The sequence below is a fragment of the Lutjanus erythropterus genome, chromosome 10 (assembly GCF_056507025.1).
Source record: "Lutjanus erythropterus isolate fLutEry1 chromosome 10, fLutEry1.hap2, whole genome shotgun sequence".
NCBI lineage: Eukaryota > Metazoa > Chordata > Actinopteri > Lutjaniformes > Lutjanidae > Lutjanus > Lutjanus erythropterus.
This window is the reverse complement of record NC_139326.1, coordinates 41468718-41486917: the sequence shown is the minus strand read 5'-3', so window position 1 is coordinate 41486917 and position 18200 is coordinate 41468718. Positions and strand designations below refer to the sequence as shown.

Genomic DNA, 18200 nt, shown 5'->3' with positions numbered 1-18200 from the left:
AAGAGCAGCAAGAAACATATTTGTTCTGATATGAGAGTTTTATTTAACATTCACGGGTCAAAACAACAAACAGTATTACAACTTTCACTGATTAAATGGCCAAAATTGATCACAGAGTCAAAGACAGTGGAGCTGTATGTCTCCAGACACACTCCAGCCATGTGTCACAGCTGAACGTGTGATTGTGACACCAGGGGCATTAATCTGCTGCTGTTACAGGCTTTCCGCCAGATGTGGCTGCAGGGATTTCTAACGGGCCCAAACTAGGAAACAGACGCAGAGCAAGTATATACAGAAGTATGTGGACAGTATATCGTCATACATTTTTTTAAACACAGAGAGGGACTCTGCACATCACAGAGAGTTAGGTAGCTCTGTCCACCACTGGTAAACTACAAAAGAGAAGAAAGTATAGTTTATCCTAAACTGCTTTTTGTGGCTGTAATATTATGAATGAAATATTTGTGCAGGTTATCATATGTTAGAGGGAGCTCTGGTGCTATTCTTGCAGTGAAGGGAACCTCAACACTGCTGTTCTGATGGTGAATGTTGATTTTTTTTTTAGAGCCTGGTGTTGGTCTGGGGATCGGAGTTTGCTGTTTGACCCTGGAGAACTCTCCTCCTGGCATCTACATCCACAGTCTGGCACTGGGATCTGTGGCCAAGATGGACGGCAGGCTCAGGTAAAACCGTCAGAGTCATCGGTGAATGTGAAACTGATAGACACAAGTAGGGATGCACAATTAATTGCAATGTTATCGAAATTGCAATATGGCCAAATGCAATGTCCAAATCACAGAACCCTGCAATTTTTTAATAAAGGAAATTTGTGTGATAAAACAGCATTATAATAAAGTACTGTAGCGTTGCAGAGATGCCATGGCCTACAAATCTTGTTCTCCAGATGAAAGAAAACAAGTTTCTTTTGGTAGAGACAGAAATGAGATAAGATGAATTAAGATATTACTTTTTTATAGTCCCACAATGGGGAAATTTTCAGTGTTGCAGCTGCAAAGTAAGCAAAAATATAAAGAAGCATCAATAAAAATTGAAAAAAGACCATCACATCATCAAGATTTTAAATGTTTCTTTTTTTCATTCCCACTAATTGTATCACTTGTTGCAATCACACTTTCAGTCAATATAATAGCAATCAGACTTTTTAGTTAACTTTACTGATGCAACTATACCAGATGAGCAGCTTACGTTGAGCTCACTGGTATGTGTATCATTTATTGGTCATATGTTGACATGGGCCTGGGGTATGAACAAAGACAGTGTTGAGCTAACACCTGTGTTTCTCTGTGCAGTCGAGGAGATCAGATCCTGGAGGTGGACTCAGTCAGTCTTCGTCATGCTGCTCTCAGTGAGGCCTACGCCATCCTCAGTGAATGTGGACCTGGACCGGTCAGTCTCATTATCAGCAGGCACCCTAACCCCAAGGTGAGATGATGTCTGTCTCTGTTCATATAGATCCATTCACTTTTAAGATGTTTAACATCTGTCTAGTACTGTGTAAGAACCCACTAACCTGTAGAACAGCTTGAACACAAGCAGGTCTCTGTTCAAAAACATACCAGGACATGTCCAAAGGTCCCTTCACATGTCAAAAAACTCTATGGCTTTTTGTTGGTTTACTGACAAACAAATCCATTCACAAATGATAGTTGTCTGTCAGATAGCAGCAGGTATTCCTGGATCAACAGCCAAAATACATAGGACAGGCATTTTTTTTTTATCTGCTACACAGACTCTGCCTTTTCAGCATGTGGTTGTGTGCCAGCTGTGCTTTCTGAGGAGAGTAGGACGAATGAAAGATGATCAGTTTCACTGTGTGCATATTGACTTTTACCAAGTGATGATGCAGTTGGTTGTGCAGGGTTTGTAACCAGAGGCTGTATCAACTGGTACTGAATTAATTAACTAGATCATTTTAACTCCATGATCATGAATACAGATTGATTTATTTCAATGTGCAATGTAAAAACACCCCCAAGGCTTCTCTGCTGTATCGCATTGCTTTGTTCTCTGTAGGTTAACTAGATTATCTAAGAATTAAACCAGCCAAGAAGAGGAGCAGAAGTCAGTCTACGTGGATTACATGATGCTGAAAAGTTATTATGCAGTTTTTGCCAAATGATGGCAAAAATAAACTGCTTAAATGGTTTGTTCAACATGTTGCCTGGCCATGTCTAAAGAGACCCGATTTCCTGTCCTTAATGTCCACAGTGGAAGGTGGGATGAAAAGCTTGCCATCATATTCTTGTCCTGGCATCCCACTCCCACTTTTTTTCCACTTCTTTCCTTTCTTGTAACAAGGGCCCTTTTTACTTTCTATTCTTTTAATTATTTTTAATATTTGAATTATTATAACATTTTCATACGATGCCTTAATTACTGTTGTGTTCATCTGTAGCAGTTTAGCAGTTGTGACAAAAACTGTCCTTGTCTTTTCTCAGGTGTCAGAACAGGAGATGGATCACATCATAGCTCGATCCACACACAGGGACAAGATGAGCAAAACCAGAGGCCACTCCCAAGGTCTGATATCTTTACCTACATTTACTTTTCATCTTATTCTTCTTTCAACTGCAGGGCTCACATGTCTTTCATGATGTGGGTAGGTGCTATAGGTTAACTGTCATGGTTGTGATTTGTAGGTGTCTCCTGTAAGAGTCCGTACCCAACACTGAAGGACAGGCAGGGTGAGGGCTCCCCTGCTCTCAGCTGGACCATGAAGAGATTCCTCGAGCCTGCCAGTAGAGTAAGAATTCATTCAGTATTCACAAATTATTTCTTCAGTAGGTTGTTTCATTCGTTTTCACTGCTGTATTGGCTTAGCACAGCTTATTGTGGAGAACTACTTCAAAAATGGTGTGCTTGTGTTTTTGGTTTGGTTGTCATTCTTTCCAGCAGGGCTCCCTGAGCTCAGAGACAGAATTGTCTCAGTACTTCTCCCAAGACGTTTCCAGCCCCTCATTCCTGTCTGAGAGCATGCTGATGGCTTCAAACAGCGAGGAGACGCTCCACCAGCAGAGCTGCACTACCTCCATGGATGACAGGTCATCACAGCCACATGGTAACATTTCACCCATTTAAATACCATGGAAATGTCATGGGGGGGAGGGGGGGGGTGTTAAAACAGGCTCCAAAGTAAAGTAACTCTGAAACCACATATCTGAAGTGGCATTCTTAGATATGGATTTAGACTGTCTAGAATATACTCAACTCAGATTCAATTTATAGGGAGAGTTTTCAGTTTATCAAAGCAGATTTGAATTTCTCTCCCCACAAAGAAAACTTAATTTTCTGTGAATTTGAAAAGAGCGCTGTATACATATGGGCCTGGTTCCAAAGTTACTCTGTTATGCTCACATAAAGTTCTTTTTCCCAATCCACTTTAAAGGGATAGCTCACCCAAAATTGAAAATTCAGTCATTCTACACTCATCCTCATGCTGATTGAACATCAGGTTTAGTTTCTTTAGTTCACAAAACACTGCTGGAGTTTCACAGGAAAACAGCATTGCAGAATCTCCCAAACAATGCAAACATAAAACCTAAAAAAAACCCAACAGAATAAAAACATAAAATGCCTCCATACAGCTCGTCTGGTGTAATCCATGTCTCTTAAAGACCTAATATGCAAAGTTGACTAAAATATTATTTACACCATGTTTTTAGTCTGAATCTTTCCAGTTGTCTCTTTACATTTGGTCACCATTCACATCCATTGTTTGGAAGATTTGACAATGCTGATTTTCTGTGAAACTCCAGCAGTGTTTTGTGGACTAACAAAATAAACCCAACCCTCAGTCAGCATGAGGGTGAGTAGATAATGACTGAATTTTCATTTTTGGGTGAACTATCCCTGTAATTTTGATAATATTTCTCTCAGTAATTGAGATGAAATTTTGAAATATTTGGGATATAAATCCCAAGTCTGATACTGTCAGACTTGTGATGAAGACTAGTTTTTTTGGTCTGTCAGTGGGTATTTCTCAGAGTGAGATACTGTTTTGGAGAAATGACCAAAGATGTTAATTTCCTTTTTGAATAAACCACATTACCATCTTCTCATTACTGTCTAACAGAAGTGAAGAGTGTACCTGTGTACAACACACCACAAGACAAGACCCCTGTCCCTCTGAATCATCATGTAGAGACAGTTTGCCAGCCCATTGCTGCCTCCAGCCCCTCCTCAGTGCGGAGCCCACTTCTCCGTCAGAGACGGATGATGTACTTTGAGGAGGAGCTCAGTGATGATGAGTACTCCAACAATGCTGGAAGCTCGGGGCTCTTCCTCAGGCCAACCAAATCTGATTCTGTTAACTCCAAAAGTGACTCAGCAGTTGTAATTGCTACATCATCATTAGATGTGGATGGAGACAGTGAAGATGGTGGAGATCTGCAGAGATGTGGAAGCAATGATGTGACAACACCACTTGAAGGAGGCCTCTCACAGTGTGAGGAAGCTGCTGCAAGTAAGTCAGAATCACCTGGTTCTGAATCCCCATTCATGCCGATCTGCTGCCCCTTTGACCACAAGGCAGGGGGGCTCTCTGGGTCCAATAATTTGACCATCAGTACTGTGAGCTATACAAATCAAGATGACGGCCAGCTGGAGTCAAAGCGCTCCCCCAAACTCGAGCATAAAGCAGTGACGCGGGTCAAAAGTATGATGAGCATTGAAGCACCAAATGTGCCCCAGCAGCAGAAGTCTAAAGCTGATGAGCCCTCTCCAGGCTTGGCCCTGACCCAGCCCCAGGCCCCCACCACACAGTGTGGAAGAAACCCCAACATTGCTGATGGGTCGATACCCCATCAGCACTGTAAGAAGGGTGATGCCAGTGAGCCTGTGGGTATTTGTAGCATTGACACTGTGACCCTGTGGAGAAGAGAGGACGAGTCATTCGGGCTTGACCTGGAGATCATGTCCTCTCCTCTGAAAGTTATCATCGCTGGACTTAAGCCTGGAGGTGCAGCAGAAAGGGTATGTCTGGTTGGTTTCTTATCCTCATATCAGTCCAATATCAGTGAATGGAAACTTTAGACCTGTTGTCAAACCTCTCAGTTGGAATAATTTAAAGAATAAAAAGAAATTTGACATTTAGTGGTATTTGTGGCTTGAGCACTGGTGATTCTCTTGCTTTTGTTAATCGTACTTCCAGGAGTCTGCAGGCAAGCTGTGTCCTGGAGATGAGATTGTAAAAATTGGAGACAAACATGTGTGCTCCTCTAGCTACCAGGAAATCTGGGAGATCATGCTCAACCTTCCTATGACTCTGTCCTTGGAAGTTAAGAGAGCAGTTTCAGGTAAGACTGATTTAGAGTCACTTCTGTTTTTATAACTCATCCAGCATCAGAGTCAATGCTACTGCTGTGCTTGACCTCAAGACTCCACATTTGATCTTTGAAGTAGAACTGAGATGTGTTTGTTTGTGTGTTTAGTTTAATTCTTCCTAACTGGTGTGGGCTACTGGAGCAGGTTTCAGATAAGGCTGACAGTAGCAATGTCCGAAAAACAAAACCTGCTCACACATTCACTTCAATGTGAAACCACTGCGCTGGTATAGCAGGGGTCCTGACGCAGAGACTACGGCAAAACACGTTCATCAGGAATAAAGGGATTGTTCAAATTATTTGAAATGTAGTGGTATGAGTTGCTTATCCATAGTAAGTGTATTATCTGCAATAGCTGGCAGTCAGCAGAACCCCAGTTTAGAGAAGCAGCAGGAGCACCAGTGTAGGAAGCTAAGCAATGTACTTCTGTGGACAGGACCAGCAGCAAAATGTATTTCATCTCATAAAATAGCGTTTTACTTGTAATGGCTTTTTTCTTACTATATGGAGCACTGACACATCTAGATTTTCTAAGTATATCAGCCTTTTTGGATGACTGAATATGATTTCAGTTGGACTTAAGATGAAGTATGCAGATGTTATTCTTTATATCAGTGCCGTTCTTCAAAATCCTATGCCTACATGTGATGTGGTGGTATAAAATAATGCTTGTGTTTACCAGCCATTAGTGGCAGAATGCTGCTCAGTATACCTTTAAATAGAGCACCATGTCTTTCCCTTTTATGCCAACCTAAGATGTAGGCTCCACCCTCCCTCACTCACCCCAAAGCAGCCTGCAAGCATCTGGCTTTCTATCCATGGTGACTATCTTATACAGTATATTTTACCTTTAGTTACAAATACTAGATTGTAGCTGAATTCCATGTATGCTTTGCTTTCAGCTTGATAATTTTATTTATAGTTTGATAGTAGAGTAGTGTAAATGTCATTTAGTGTAGCATAGACATTGCTGTGGAGGAGTTTTAGTTACATGTCATTATTTTGGGATTTTCTACATCTACTCATCAAGTACATTTGGAATTGCTGGCAAAGAGATGTATTTAATTGAATTCTATTCAATTCAACTGTACTATGTATTTTACCTGTAGTGTTATATATCTAGATAGTTTTGGTGTGAGTTGCAGAGTTTTGGAGATGTTGGCCATATCTCCAAATATAATGGCACTAGGTGGCACTTGGCTTGTGGTGCTCAAAGCATCAAAATGTACATTTGAGGAACTAGACAAGAAAGTCTCTTTCCATAAATCATGATCTGATGACTAGGAACAATTTTCATACCAAACTACACCTGCCAACTATGTCACTGCTCAGAAAGAAGCATGCATCCACTCATGGAGTGCACAATGTTAGCATTATTGGTGTCCTCTTCGACTGAGCTGTAACCTCTCATCCATGTAGTAGATGCACACTTCCTTATGTGTGGTGATACAATGGGTTGATGTACTACTCGCAACTCACAACAGTTTGTGTGGATTATCTTCAGTAAGTTATCTCCAAAACTCAGCAACTTTGTTAACTGTCCCTTTCATCTCTAATACAAGACACAGCAATAAAAGAACTACTCAGGTGACATCCTGGAGCAACCACAGCAATGTCTCTAGTTAAGCCTTGCTAATAGAACTGCTGAATGGAAATTAAATGTGTGCCTACATTTTTTGAACTAATGACTTTAATCTCACATAGTTATTGTGTTCTACAGTATGGCTGCATGCATGACCTTGCCTTATTTTATGAATCCTTCAGCCCAGTTTCATCATGGCAAAGCATGTAATAAACCCACTGATCCATGAGAGGATACCATGTCAGTGTTCAGGTTTACCTCACACAGAACAGGACACAGGAGACCATGGTTCCGTCCCATGTGAGGGAAATAGTCAACGTTGATCGTTTTAAGGAAATACTTAAATCTAATCAAGTAATTTTGTTGCCTAAACCAGTCCAAACTGTGACCATCCTCTGAAATGTTGCTCAGGAAGCTTTATTTTGAAAATGTAATCAAACATAATGCATATGTTTTATTGCTACTTGACAGTGGAATGAGAATGTGTGTGCTTTTCATGCCAAGGCATGACAGAAAGTGACACTGCCCCAGTGGACTGGCAAGTCTATTACACCAGGTTGGAATGATCAGTGCAAATGTAGAGCAAAACTGTATGATGTTTGAGTTCATACATGCCATTTAATTTTTCATTCTGAATGTTCAATGACCCATCAGTTATTGCTTATACTTTTCTTTGTTATATTAGTTTTACCTTTAGTTAACTATCATTACATTGTCAAAACTTTATTTAACTAGAGGTATTTCCTGTCTGTGATTTGAATTGTGCAGCTTATCATTGCTTTGGTGTAGGAGTCTTCTCCCTGATCCTGCTGTTGCTTCCAGTAAAGTTTTGAGTTACCTGTGTTTGTTTATCACCCAAATACTGTGCAGGGCCTGTGACTTTTTCATCAACTCTGGTGAACAGCAAGCCTTGCATCACAAAAATGAATTGTAATTTTGATTTTGATACAAATTAATTTAATTTTGTGACTGATCCGGAGATGAGCCACAACTAAAAACGTATAGAATACAACCCTTATTCCAAAAACACTGGGACGCTGTGTATGAAAAAAAAAACAAAAACAGAATGTGATAATTTGTTAATAGTTTTTGACGTAAAACAGTACAGAGACAATATATTTAAAGATTTTATCTCATCAACTTCATATAAAATATGTGCCTATTCTGAAATGGATTCCAGCAACAGATTTCAATCAAGTTTGGACAGGAGTGAGAAAAGACTGGAGAAACTGTGGAATGCTCAAAAAAACCCTGTTTGGGATGTTACAGAAGTGAAATGGTTAATTGAAAACAGGTGATAGGAGCATGATTGGTTATGAACAGGACATCGTCAAAAGGCTCACAAGAAAGGATGGGGCAAGGTTCACCACTTTGTCAAACTCATGATTGTGTAAGGGATATTACTACTATTGGCTCAAGAACTCTTTGTAAAACTGTTCTTGGTAAACAGTTTGTTAGCAAATGATTCGATTCTATATTACTCTGAGTGTCAAATATTTTAAGTAGTGAAAAAATATTAATAGAGAATGACTCAGTGCTATGGTCTCCAAGAATCTTATAAATATTACAGACCAGATTAATGTCGCATAACTGAAAACCCTTCACCTTGGACAGTCTTGTATTTTCCTGTTCAACTGCATGACATGTATATAACCTCTCTGCGCTGTAACATAAAATAGCAATTTTAGTTTTAATGTAAAATGATAAATGACAATAACTCAGCATTTGTCTGATTCTCTCAGTCAGTCCTGACTTAACTTTTCATTTCTGGTCCCAGCTGTAGATCGACTGTCCACTTTGACAATTTCCACCAGAATGAATCCAGCCAGATGTGTTCAGGAGACATCTGATGAAGGACAAGTAATACATGCAAACTCAGGGAATTCCAACCACACAACCCAAACAGACCATGACTCTCAAATACCCATCACCAATATAGATGACATTTTATCAGGAGGGAGCCTCTGCAGTGATGCAAATACACACACCGAATCGCCCTACCAAGCATCCTTGAATGAGCCTGTATCCTGCTCCAGCCAAGATACTACAACCCTGTCGGACACAGATAGCACTCAGGTTCCAATACAGTCAAGTCCCCTAGACTGTTCCATCCTGGATGAAAAAAGTGCCTTTGTCCCTGTGGTAACAGCACATGTAACCCAACAAAAGGAAAACGGCTCTGCTGTTTTAAATGGATCAAGTCCAGAAAGACCTGATGCTGGTTCTAAATGTATGTACCCTTTAGGAGATGACAGTGATTCGAGCAGTGACTCCATCCCTGACAATAAAATGGTTTGTGGTGGTGGTCTAGATGAGCCCTCCTCAGATGAGGAGGAAGTGGAGTTTTGTTCCTGTGATGTCCGTGCTGGGTATGATGGGCCTGATGCTGCTGGACACACTCACATAAGCCAGTCAAATGGGTCTTCACACTCTCAGCATGGCAGCAGTCAAAAAACAAACCAGGATCAGATCTGTGATGTTTTGCAGGTCCTCTCTGATGTCCCACTGACAAACACAGAAAACTCCGTTACATCTTTCCAAAGCTCACAGCTTTCTCAGTTCTCAACAGAACAACCATGCCAGTCTTCCAACTGTATAATACCTGTGTCTTCTGTAGAGTGCCATATTAGCAGTGCCATTGAATCCTGTAACAAAGGTAAAGCAGGTGTGGCATCCAGTCCTGGAAGCCAAGGTGTTTACAGCAGCCTGTCCCCACCTGATACCCACAGTGTCATTCAGGATTCTGCTGCAAATATGTATGCTGATACCTCAAATTTTTTTAACCATTTGAATACACAAACACCTCAGTCACCATCAATGGAATCAAAGACCTTAGTTTCAAGCATCAGCAGATCAGACACAAGAGTCTCAGCATCAATTACAAACAAAGAAAAAGTCTTGGAGTGCAGAACTCATTTAGATCCCCATGCTAGTGCTTTGCTTAAGAAGACCTCTGGGCTAAGAGTCCTTGATAATTCTGACTTTCCTTTGTGGAGTAATAATGTTAAACTTAAGGTTGAAACTCAAAGCAGACCATACACTAGTGTTCCCCAACTGAAGGGTCTGAGTATTAAGAATAAGAACAAACCACAGGAGGAACTTCTCCAAACATCTCCTAAGAGTGAAAGTCCATTTCCTTCAAACAACAACACTTCCTCAAACGAGTCCACAAAGTTGCCATCAACGGCAGCCATGTCATGCTTATTAAAGAATAATAACCAGGCTGATATGATCAGATATCTTGCCTTGACCAAAGTAAGTGACAGGAGGCAACTTCCAGCTGAGCACGGACCTTCAGGTGGCACATTACAAACTGCACAACTGGTGAAGGAGAAGGACAGCCCTTTAGCAACAACTAAATCGCCAGGCCGATCGCCCCCACTTGGCACTCAGAGGACATTCATAGAAGTGCGACTGTCTGGCTTATCTGTTTCATCATCACCAGTTATGACTCATAATGAAACAGTTAATTCTAAAGACTCTAAACCCTCGCAAAGAGGCACAGATACAAGACTAGCACATATGCTTTCTCCTGCCATCTCCACAGGAGAAAAACCAAATGGCATGGTCAGTAACACAGTATTTAGTTCACTGTGTTCTACTAAAGAAACTCATTCAAACACAAGTAATGGCTCCAAACCCAGTACTTTTGTGGAGACAAGTGAGACCCTAAAGTCCAGCACATCCAGACTATACATAAAGACACTGGAAAAGCGAAGCTTCTCCACAGACACCACCTTGTCTTTAAACTACAATCCCTTCTCTGTCCAACATAAGATAAAGTCATTTGAAAATCTGGCTAACTTTGACAAGCCTGTAGCTAAAAGCAGTGACATTCAGTCCTTTGCTCTTACATACAGAGCCTCACTTAACCAAAGGATTGCTGGTTATATGGACTCTGTTAATTCTATTGACAGCCAGGCAAGGCAAAGGAGTTCTTTTGCGGAAAATGTAATCCCTACCACACCCTGCTCACCTCTTCTTGGTAAATCTCCATCCAGCATTGCCCTGATGAACTTTGAGCTACCCCATTCAAGCTGTAACACAGTTCCTCTGACTGAGGATAGTTCTGAGGCTGAAGTTCAAACAGCACCAGATGACATTACACCACAGACCTCTCAGGTGCTGCGAAGGAAACACAGCAAATATCCCCGCAACAAGTTGCGGCAGCTCAGGGCTCTCAGTATGCCTGAACTGGAAAAACTATGCACAGAGGACTTTACCAGAGGACATGACACAGCTGGAGATAAAACTGAACCTGGCATCCATCCAACTACACTTAAGAAAGCCACAGTCACTGAGAGCTTTCTATCTTCTGCAACCCTGACAAAAGTGGATGTGAACAGAGTAAGCCGAGGCAGTCTTTCCACAGAAGATACTCCTCAGGGGAGCACAGAGATCCAGGGGCACCAGCCTGGCTGGTCCATCAGGTGGGGATTTCAATTAAAAACTGCTCATTTTTGGTCCTTTACATTAAAAACACATTGAAGCTATTATGGCTTTGTTCACACCACAGCTAAATCAGATTTGTCTCTCAAGTCAGATCTTTAAGCAAGACTGTTGTACTGTTATTAGCAAGTGATCACATCAGATTTACCTGTCTGCTTTGTTTTTTGTGGTACTGACATAACCATCACTAACTACGTATGCTGGTGACACAGCTTTCTAAGGTAGGAACATGAGAAACAGTGGCCGATCACCTTGCCCTTCAATTGTGCTATCAAGTTCCTGTGCAGAACTCCTCCATCACACCAGACAAACTGTTGTCCTTCAAACTGCTCTGTTGCTCCACAGATTCTGCTCAGACACTCCAATACACTCCCTTATCTATAGATTTGACATTGTTGTGTGTCACATTGGGAGTGACACAAAGCCACTTTGAAGTCCGATACCCATAGCCAGAGCATCTGGACTGAGATCCATCAGTAAAAATCTGACTGGAATCACATTTCAAACCAAACCTCCAAATGTGGCTTGGATCTGATGTGAAAAATGGCATTTCATATAGTTTTTTTGTGGTCCAGACTTTCTGAAATCAATCAAGATGAATCTGAATATGCCACATAGTAGATTTTGGCTGTCATGTATGTTAATTCAAATGAGTTTTTTGGGTTGTTCATCCCATTCTCGTGAACCCCATATCCAAAGAGTGCTTTGACAGAATTAAATCAAACTTGTCAAAAACGTCCACTTGGACTCAAGGATGAACTGATTAGAATTTGGAAGTCAAAGGTCAAGGTCACTGTAATCTCACAAAACATGTTTTTGGCCATAACTCAAGTTTTCATTTGCAAATTATGACAGTTTTAAACAGATGTCTAATGATGAGGTGATGACATTTTATATCCAAAAGGCCACACATGTCAATACAGTGCTAATAAAGAATCATGTTTGATTTCAAAGGATAGTTTTGTTTGAAGTGGTAATTATGGGAAAACATACATCAACTCTGAGTTCATTTTGACTCCTTTTGTATACAGTTTAAAGGAGTTGGCTTCTTCTCCTGTGAGTCAATGTAAGCTACAAACCCTGCTGTCCTCCACGACCATGAAATCCTACGTATCAGGCCTGCTTCAGGACACCAAGGCCCTCTCAGAGGTAACGTGATAATGCTGTTACATACATTTGCAAGACCTATTTCACATGTAATTTAACCCCTACATACTGTTCGGGTCAAATTTGACCCGTTTTGACATTTGACAGCAGTAAAAATACCCTAAACGCCAAGTGACCCAAGATACACAAAAATTAAAATATTTTAAAATCTTATATTTTTGTACAGGTGCTACAAATTTTTGTACATTGAGGCTGTTTTGGGTCAAATTGACCCGTATCTATTGACATGGATTTTAGATCTACCAGTGTGTGTCAAATCAAGGAAAATGGTGGTTTTAGGGAATGTTCAAACTGTGAAACTGTACAGGCCATGTTTGTGTGTATTTTTTATGGGACAGTGGTGACAGAGTTCAAGGGGGTCCTTGACACTGTCACAAGAACTGTCTGTGTACCCACCACATTTGCCCAGGTTCCTGCAGAGACAGACGGGCATGGGGGAATCTCGAAACAGTGAAATAGTAAAACAGCATAGGAGTGATCATATGGTGCACAAAGGGAACAGAAGTCACCCAGAGGTCAGAGGGTACCTTGACAAAGACACAAGATCTGCACCTGCAAGCACAAGCACTTGAAATGTAATAAAAGTACAACAAAGTAAAAAATTTGAATCAATTTGGGTTGGGAATGTGGTTGTGGGGGGTTCATAACATTATACAGGTACCTGAGCTGCCATTTCAGTGACTGACATGTCAGCAAGACTTGGTGTGCAACAGATCCTTGATCTGATCTTCCAAGATGAGGAGGTTGATAGTGATTTGGTGGAGGATGTGTCAGAGCAGGAAGACAATCCATCTATCCATTTTCTATAACTGCTTATTCCTGAAGTGTCACGGGCTGCTGGAGTCTATCCCAGCTGACATTGGGTGAGAGGCAGGGTTCACCCTGGACAAGTTGCCAGTTCATCGCAGGGCTGAGACATAGAGACAGACAACCACTCACACTCACATTCACACCTACAGACAATTTAGAGTCACCAATTAACCTAGCATGCATGTCTTTGGACTGTGGGAGGAAGCCGGAGAACCCGGAGAGAACCCACGCAGATATGAGGAGAACATGCAAACTCCGCACAGAAAGGTCCTGCCCCAGTCAGCTGGGGGATTCAAACTCAGGACCTTCTTGCTGTGAGGCAGCAGTGCTAACCACTGCACCACCGTGCTGCCCGCAGTAAGACAATGTGGAAGAATCTGACTCTGATTACAGCCCCTCTGATGAAGATGACTCTGATGGAGAGGAGCAGGCAGCAAGGCAGACATTTATGTCAAAAAACAGTGATCTGTTGGTCTTCACTTCCACATCAAGTTGCAGGCAGGATGGCAGCAGAAAATGTCATTTGAATAACTCTAGGACCCACAAGACTGACCATTTCCATGCATCTGACATTTTGTCAACATTCCAGCTCATTATGGCTTTTATGGTTATATGCCTTATGTAAAACAGGACGTGACACTGTGTAATAGTAGATATTTTTCCCAAAAACGAGTGTTGTAAAACTTACAAAGTACATTCTCACTGCTCTCTGAAACATTTACATTTATTAATGTGACATAGGCTATTTAGATATTCTAAATAGATCTGTAGTTTAAAATTTGGTATAGACACTTACTATGAGGGAATTCTTGGTCCTACATACTGTGAAGGCATAAAATATGAACAGTATTCTGTAGACTATATTAATCTATGAATTTGTTTTTATCTATTAATATGAATTTCTCACACTGACTCTCTGCAGGTTCATGGCAATACTTGTGTTATCATCCTGAGAAAAGAAGAAGGCTCAGGACTTGGTTTTAGTATTGCTGGTGGAGTCGACCTGGAGCAGAAGGAAATAACTGTAAGTACAGTATGTCAAGGCTCAGGAACTTAGTGTTCAAATGCAATGCTCAACATCATTCAGAGTTGAATTATGATGTGCATTGCAAGCTGGCACTGGGGGCTAACTAAGTGAGAATTTTGCAAATCCTACATATACTGTAGGGGTTTTAATTCATAATTTCATAATTTACAGTATGAAAGCCTCTCAAGAAAAGTGGCTTGTAGAAAATGCTGCAGTGTAGATTGTGGTTAGTGGTTAGTACCTAACCAAGTGTTGCCCATGGAACAATACTAGTGAATTGGCAACGTGGTCTTTGGCAGCTGAGGCTGGCTGTTACCTGTGGGGAGCAAAGGCTAGTTGGTCTGGTCCAATCCAACACACCGTGCATTGCAGCTTGCTGCATAGCCACCTACAGTGTACCTACAGTGGACACTTGAGGGTAGAACTGGACCAAGGAGCAATGAAAGATGTTAGCTTGGTGTTGACAAGATGTTCACTTAGCCTTCAAACGAATCCAGCATCTGTGGGACAGAAGTCACAAGTCTGATCTGTGGAGGTCCCACCTTGTAGCTTACAGGACTTAAATCTGCTGCAAACGTCTTGGTGCCAGATAGCACAGGACACCTTCAGAGGTCTGCAGAGTTCATGCCTCGATGGCTCAGAGCTGTTTTGGCGGCACAAGGGGGACCTTTAAATTTTAAATTATTAATCTTGTGGCTCTTCAGTATAAATGTCAAGATGGAAGATGAAAGATAATTTAGAGACAAGGCTAACCATGTTTTAATAGTTATTGCCAGTATCTCTGTGCAGTAAGTGGTAGTAGTGTTACACATACGTCTGTGTCCAGGTTCATCGGGTCTTCACCAAAGGTGCAGCTAGCATCGAAGGCACAATCCAAAGAGGTGACAGCATCCTGTCCATCAATGGCACAAGTCTGGAGGGTAAAACCCATGGAGAGGCTGTGACCTGCCTTCATCAAGCCAGGCTGTCCAATCAAGCCTTAGTCGTCATTCGGCGAGACAAGGACAGTGAACTGGGTGTCTCTGACAGACATGACATGGCTAGCCAGCAAAAGGGGATGTGTTCTGCAGGTAAGGCCTTGGCTTCTATCCATGATATTACAGACAAACCTGCCACTCTTCATGGGTGTAAGGTAGTTTTTCCACCACAGCAACAGAACTTCATCTGTGGTTTCCATGTTATGTTTAACATTTTTAACCTTTACCTGTCTTTGTCTTACCTGTCTTTTAACATTATCCTGTACAGCTTTTGTATGCTTGTTCCCTATCAAAGTTCTCTGCTCTGGTTGTTCTGTCAGTTCACTAGCCCAGCTCCTGTAGACCACTTCACTCTATCATATACAAGAATTAAATGGACAGTCCATTATCAGACAGTCCTTACTGTTGTATTATTAGCTGTCATCACCTGGCAGCTAGGTAACTTGGTTGGGTCGAGGCAACTTCTTATAACCTGCCTGTGTTCATGTTGCACCTGTGTAATTCTGTATCTTGAATGTGTCTCAGTGGTGGACGTTGCTCCAGACGGTGCTTTAACAGTGGAGCTTCACAAATCTTCTGCTGGCCTGGGCTTCAGCTTAGAGGGGGGAAAGTCCTCAAGCCATGGAGACAGGCCTCTCATTGTCAAACGCATCTTTAAAGGTATGTGTAGTCAGGTGTAGGCCTGTTCACAGTGGACTGCAGTGTACCTGTGGTACTCTTATGATTTCTGATGTCAAGTTTGTCTGTGGAAACTTGTGTTTATCTGCCATGTCCCTAATCTGTTACCACATGTTATCATAGTGACTTGGCACAGGTAGTGCTGGAAAAATGATTTGTTATTTCGCCCAAGGGATTACCACAAAGTCTTTTAACTGTACCACTTACTAACATGCAGTGACATAAACTTAATGTTTTGATTACAGATGCAAGGAACTCAACTAACTGTCCTCCATTACTCCACTCATTCCCACAGTGTTCCTCACTGGACTGTGTGGTTAGGTCCAGCCCTCTGAGATCCACTCTAGTCCTCCTCTTGTGTTAATACCCGTGCACTGAGCTTGGAGTCAGTTCAGGCCACTACACTGTTCTGGCCTGAAATATGCCTGACCCCCCAAATGTTATTCAGTAACAACACCAGGTTCCATCTGAACTCTTGAACAGTGGCACACTGGAAAGCTGAGGGACTGTGGTCTGAATAAACTCTTATCTTGTCTCCACTGTAAACATACAACTCAAAATGCTTTTGTTACCAAGCCTGATTATTATACAGTTGAGCATTCACTGTATCTGAGGGATCTGATCATAATCAAACTCCCCTTTGTCCTCTGTTTCAGGCGCTGTGTAGCACATGCAATCTCTCAAATTTATACATCTTCAGTGCATTTACATGATACTGTTTAGCTTTAGCTTGGCATTCAGGAGCACCATGAACACAATTCACTTCCCCTTTGTATTTGAACAGTCCCTACGGACCTGTAAACCCAGGCTCCAACTGGTCACATGGTCCCCTGACCTAATATTAGGATTATTTCACAACTTATATACACCTCAGAAAAAGACCTCACTGGTGGGTACAGACATGCTCACCAGGACGTAGTGCTACATAATAAATAATACGGTTACTAATGTGAACAGAATCAGTACTGCAGGTACTCACGACCGCTAAGAACCAGCAGAAACATTTCAGGCACTGTTTTGTATCACCTGTTTATACCTGCAGACATCACAGTATCGTTTCTTTCACAAGCACACCTTTTCACAATCTGTTTGCATTCCAGTTTATACATTTTTTCACTTCCCAGGCTTCCACACTCACCAGTATAACTTTCCTCTGTTGCTCCACTTGTTCACTGAAGTGTTGCTCTTTTGACTGCAGGGTTGGGGCCAGCATACTCGAGCACTGAGTTCATTCAGGTTAACAAAAAGAAACTAAACCAAAATACTTCAGAAGATGATTCTTATCGTTGACTGTCCATAATAGTTACACTTTCCACAGCACAACACTTTCTTCTTCCTCTGCTCTCCTTTTTCTAACATCTGCCCTCTGATAGGCTCACATTAGGCAAGCCAAAAAAAAACAAAAAAAAACAAACGGCTGTGACAATAGACCAGTGTAAATTGTTATCTTAGTATGTTCTTGCAGTAAAGATTATTTGGTTCCTTGCTCTCTGGGTGAGAACTGTGGAGGCTGCAGTGGAAATAATAGTCAAGAGCTTTGTTTTAGTATGATACAACATACAGATTCCCTTCATATTTCATCTGAACACACTTTCAGTCTTCCAACCTGTTAGGAAATTGTATCTTTATGTAAGGCTTAATAGCTGTACTTTTCTCCTACAGGAGGTGCTGCAGAACAGTCTGGGCTTATTGAAATCGGTGATGAGGTCCTGTCTATCAATGGCTGTTCTCTGGAGGGCCTAATGCACCATGATGCCTGGAAAATCATCAAATCCACTAATGAAGGTCCCAACCACCTCCTCATCCGCAAGCCCAGTACCTCACTGTCATAAATGAGGAAACTGAATCTTTCTGAGAGGGGCCAGTGTGAAGTAGCCCTCAGAAATAGGGTATGGAGAAGCAGATCAAACAAGGACTTTCCCACTTAATACAAATTGTCCGAAAGATTTTATTTGAGATTTTGTGTTTTGTCTTGTTACATTTGTTTGTACTTATAAAGAGGTCAAATTGGATGGACCACTAACTATTTTGATGTACAATGCTGAATAATGATTTATTGCAGATGGGAAGTGCAGTTTGTTTACAATAGATTTACTCTGGAATGCTAAGGAAAACAATATGGTTGTTTTTTTTGTTTTTTTTTAAATAAAGTCAGTCTGTGAAAACAA

The 18200-nt window shown here is 41.4% G+C and overlaps 1 protein-coding gene across 3 annotated transcripts in view; it reads left to right on the top strand.

The window, feature by feature from the left end:
- pdzd2 (PDZ domain containing 2) overlaps window positions 1-18200 on the top strand; it is a 48034-nt gene extending 29834 nt beyond the window's left edge. Inside the window, exons 13-25 of one of the 3 annotated variants that reach the window (XM_084729354.1) lie at window positions 566-683; window positions 1311-1443; window positions 2460-2541; window positions 2661-2764; window positions 2917-3079; window positions 4094-4992; window positions 5171-5315; window positions 8702-11354; window positions 12405-12522; window positions 14273-14374; window positions 15204-15447; window positions 15880-16014; window positions 17695-18200. In XM_084729354.1, the coding sequence (XP_084585480.1) occupies window positions 566-683; window positions 1311-1443; window positions 2460-2541; window positions 2661-2764; window positions 2917-3079; window positions 4094-4992; window positions 5171-5315; window positions 8702-11354; window positions 12405-12522; window positions 14273-14374; window positions 15204-15447; window positions 15880-16014; window positions 17695-17864 (5066 nt within the window). In that variant the 3' untranslated portion in view covers window positions 17865-18200. Of the gene's footprint in view, window positions 1-565; window positions 684-1310; window positions 1444-2459; window positions 2542-2660; window positions 2765-2913; window positions 3080-4093; window positions 4993-5170; window positions 5316-6098; window positions 6164-8701; window positions 11355-12404; window positions 12523-14272; window positions 14375-15203; window positions 15448-15879; window positions 16015-17694 lie in introns of those variants that run through there. The other 2 variants (XM_084729353.1, XM_084729355.1) reach the window with 2 other exon arrangements.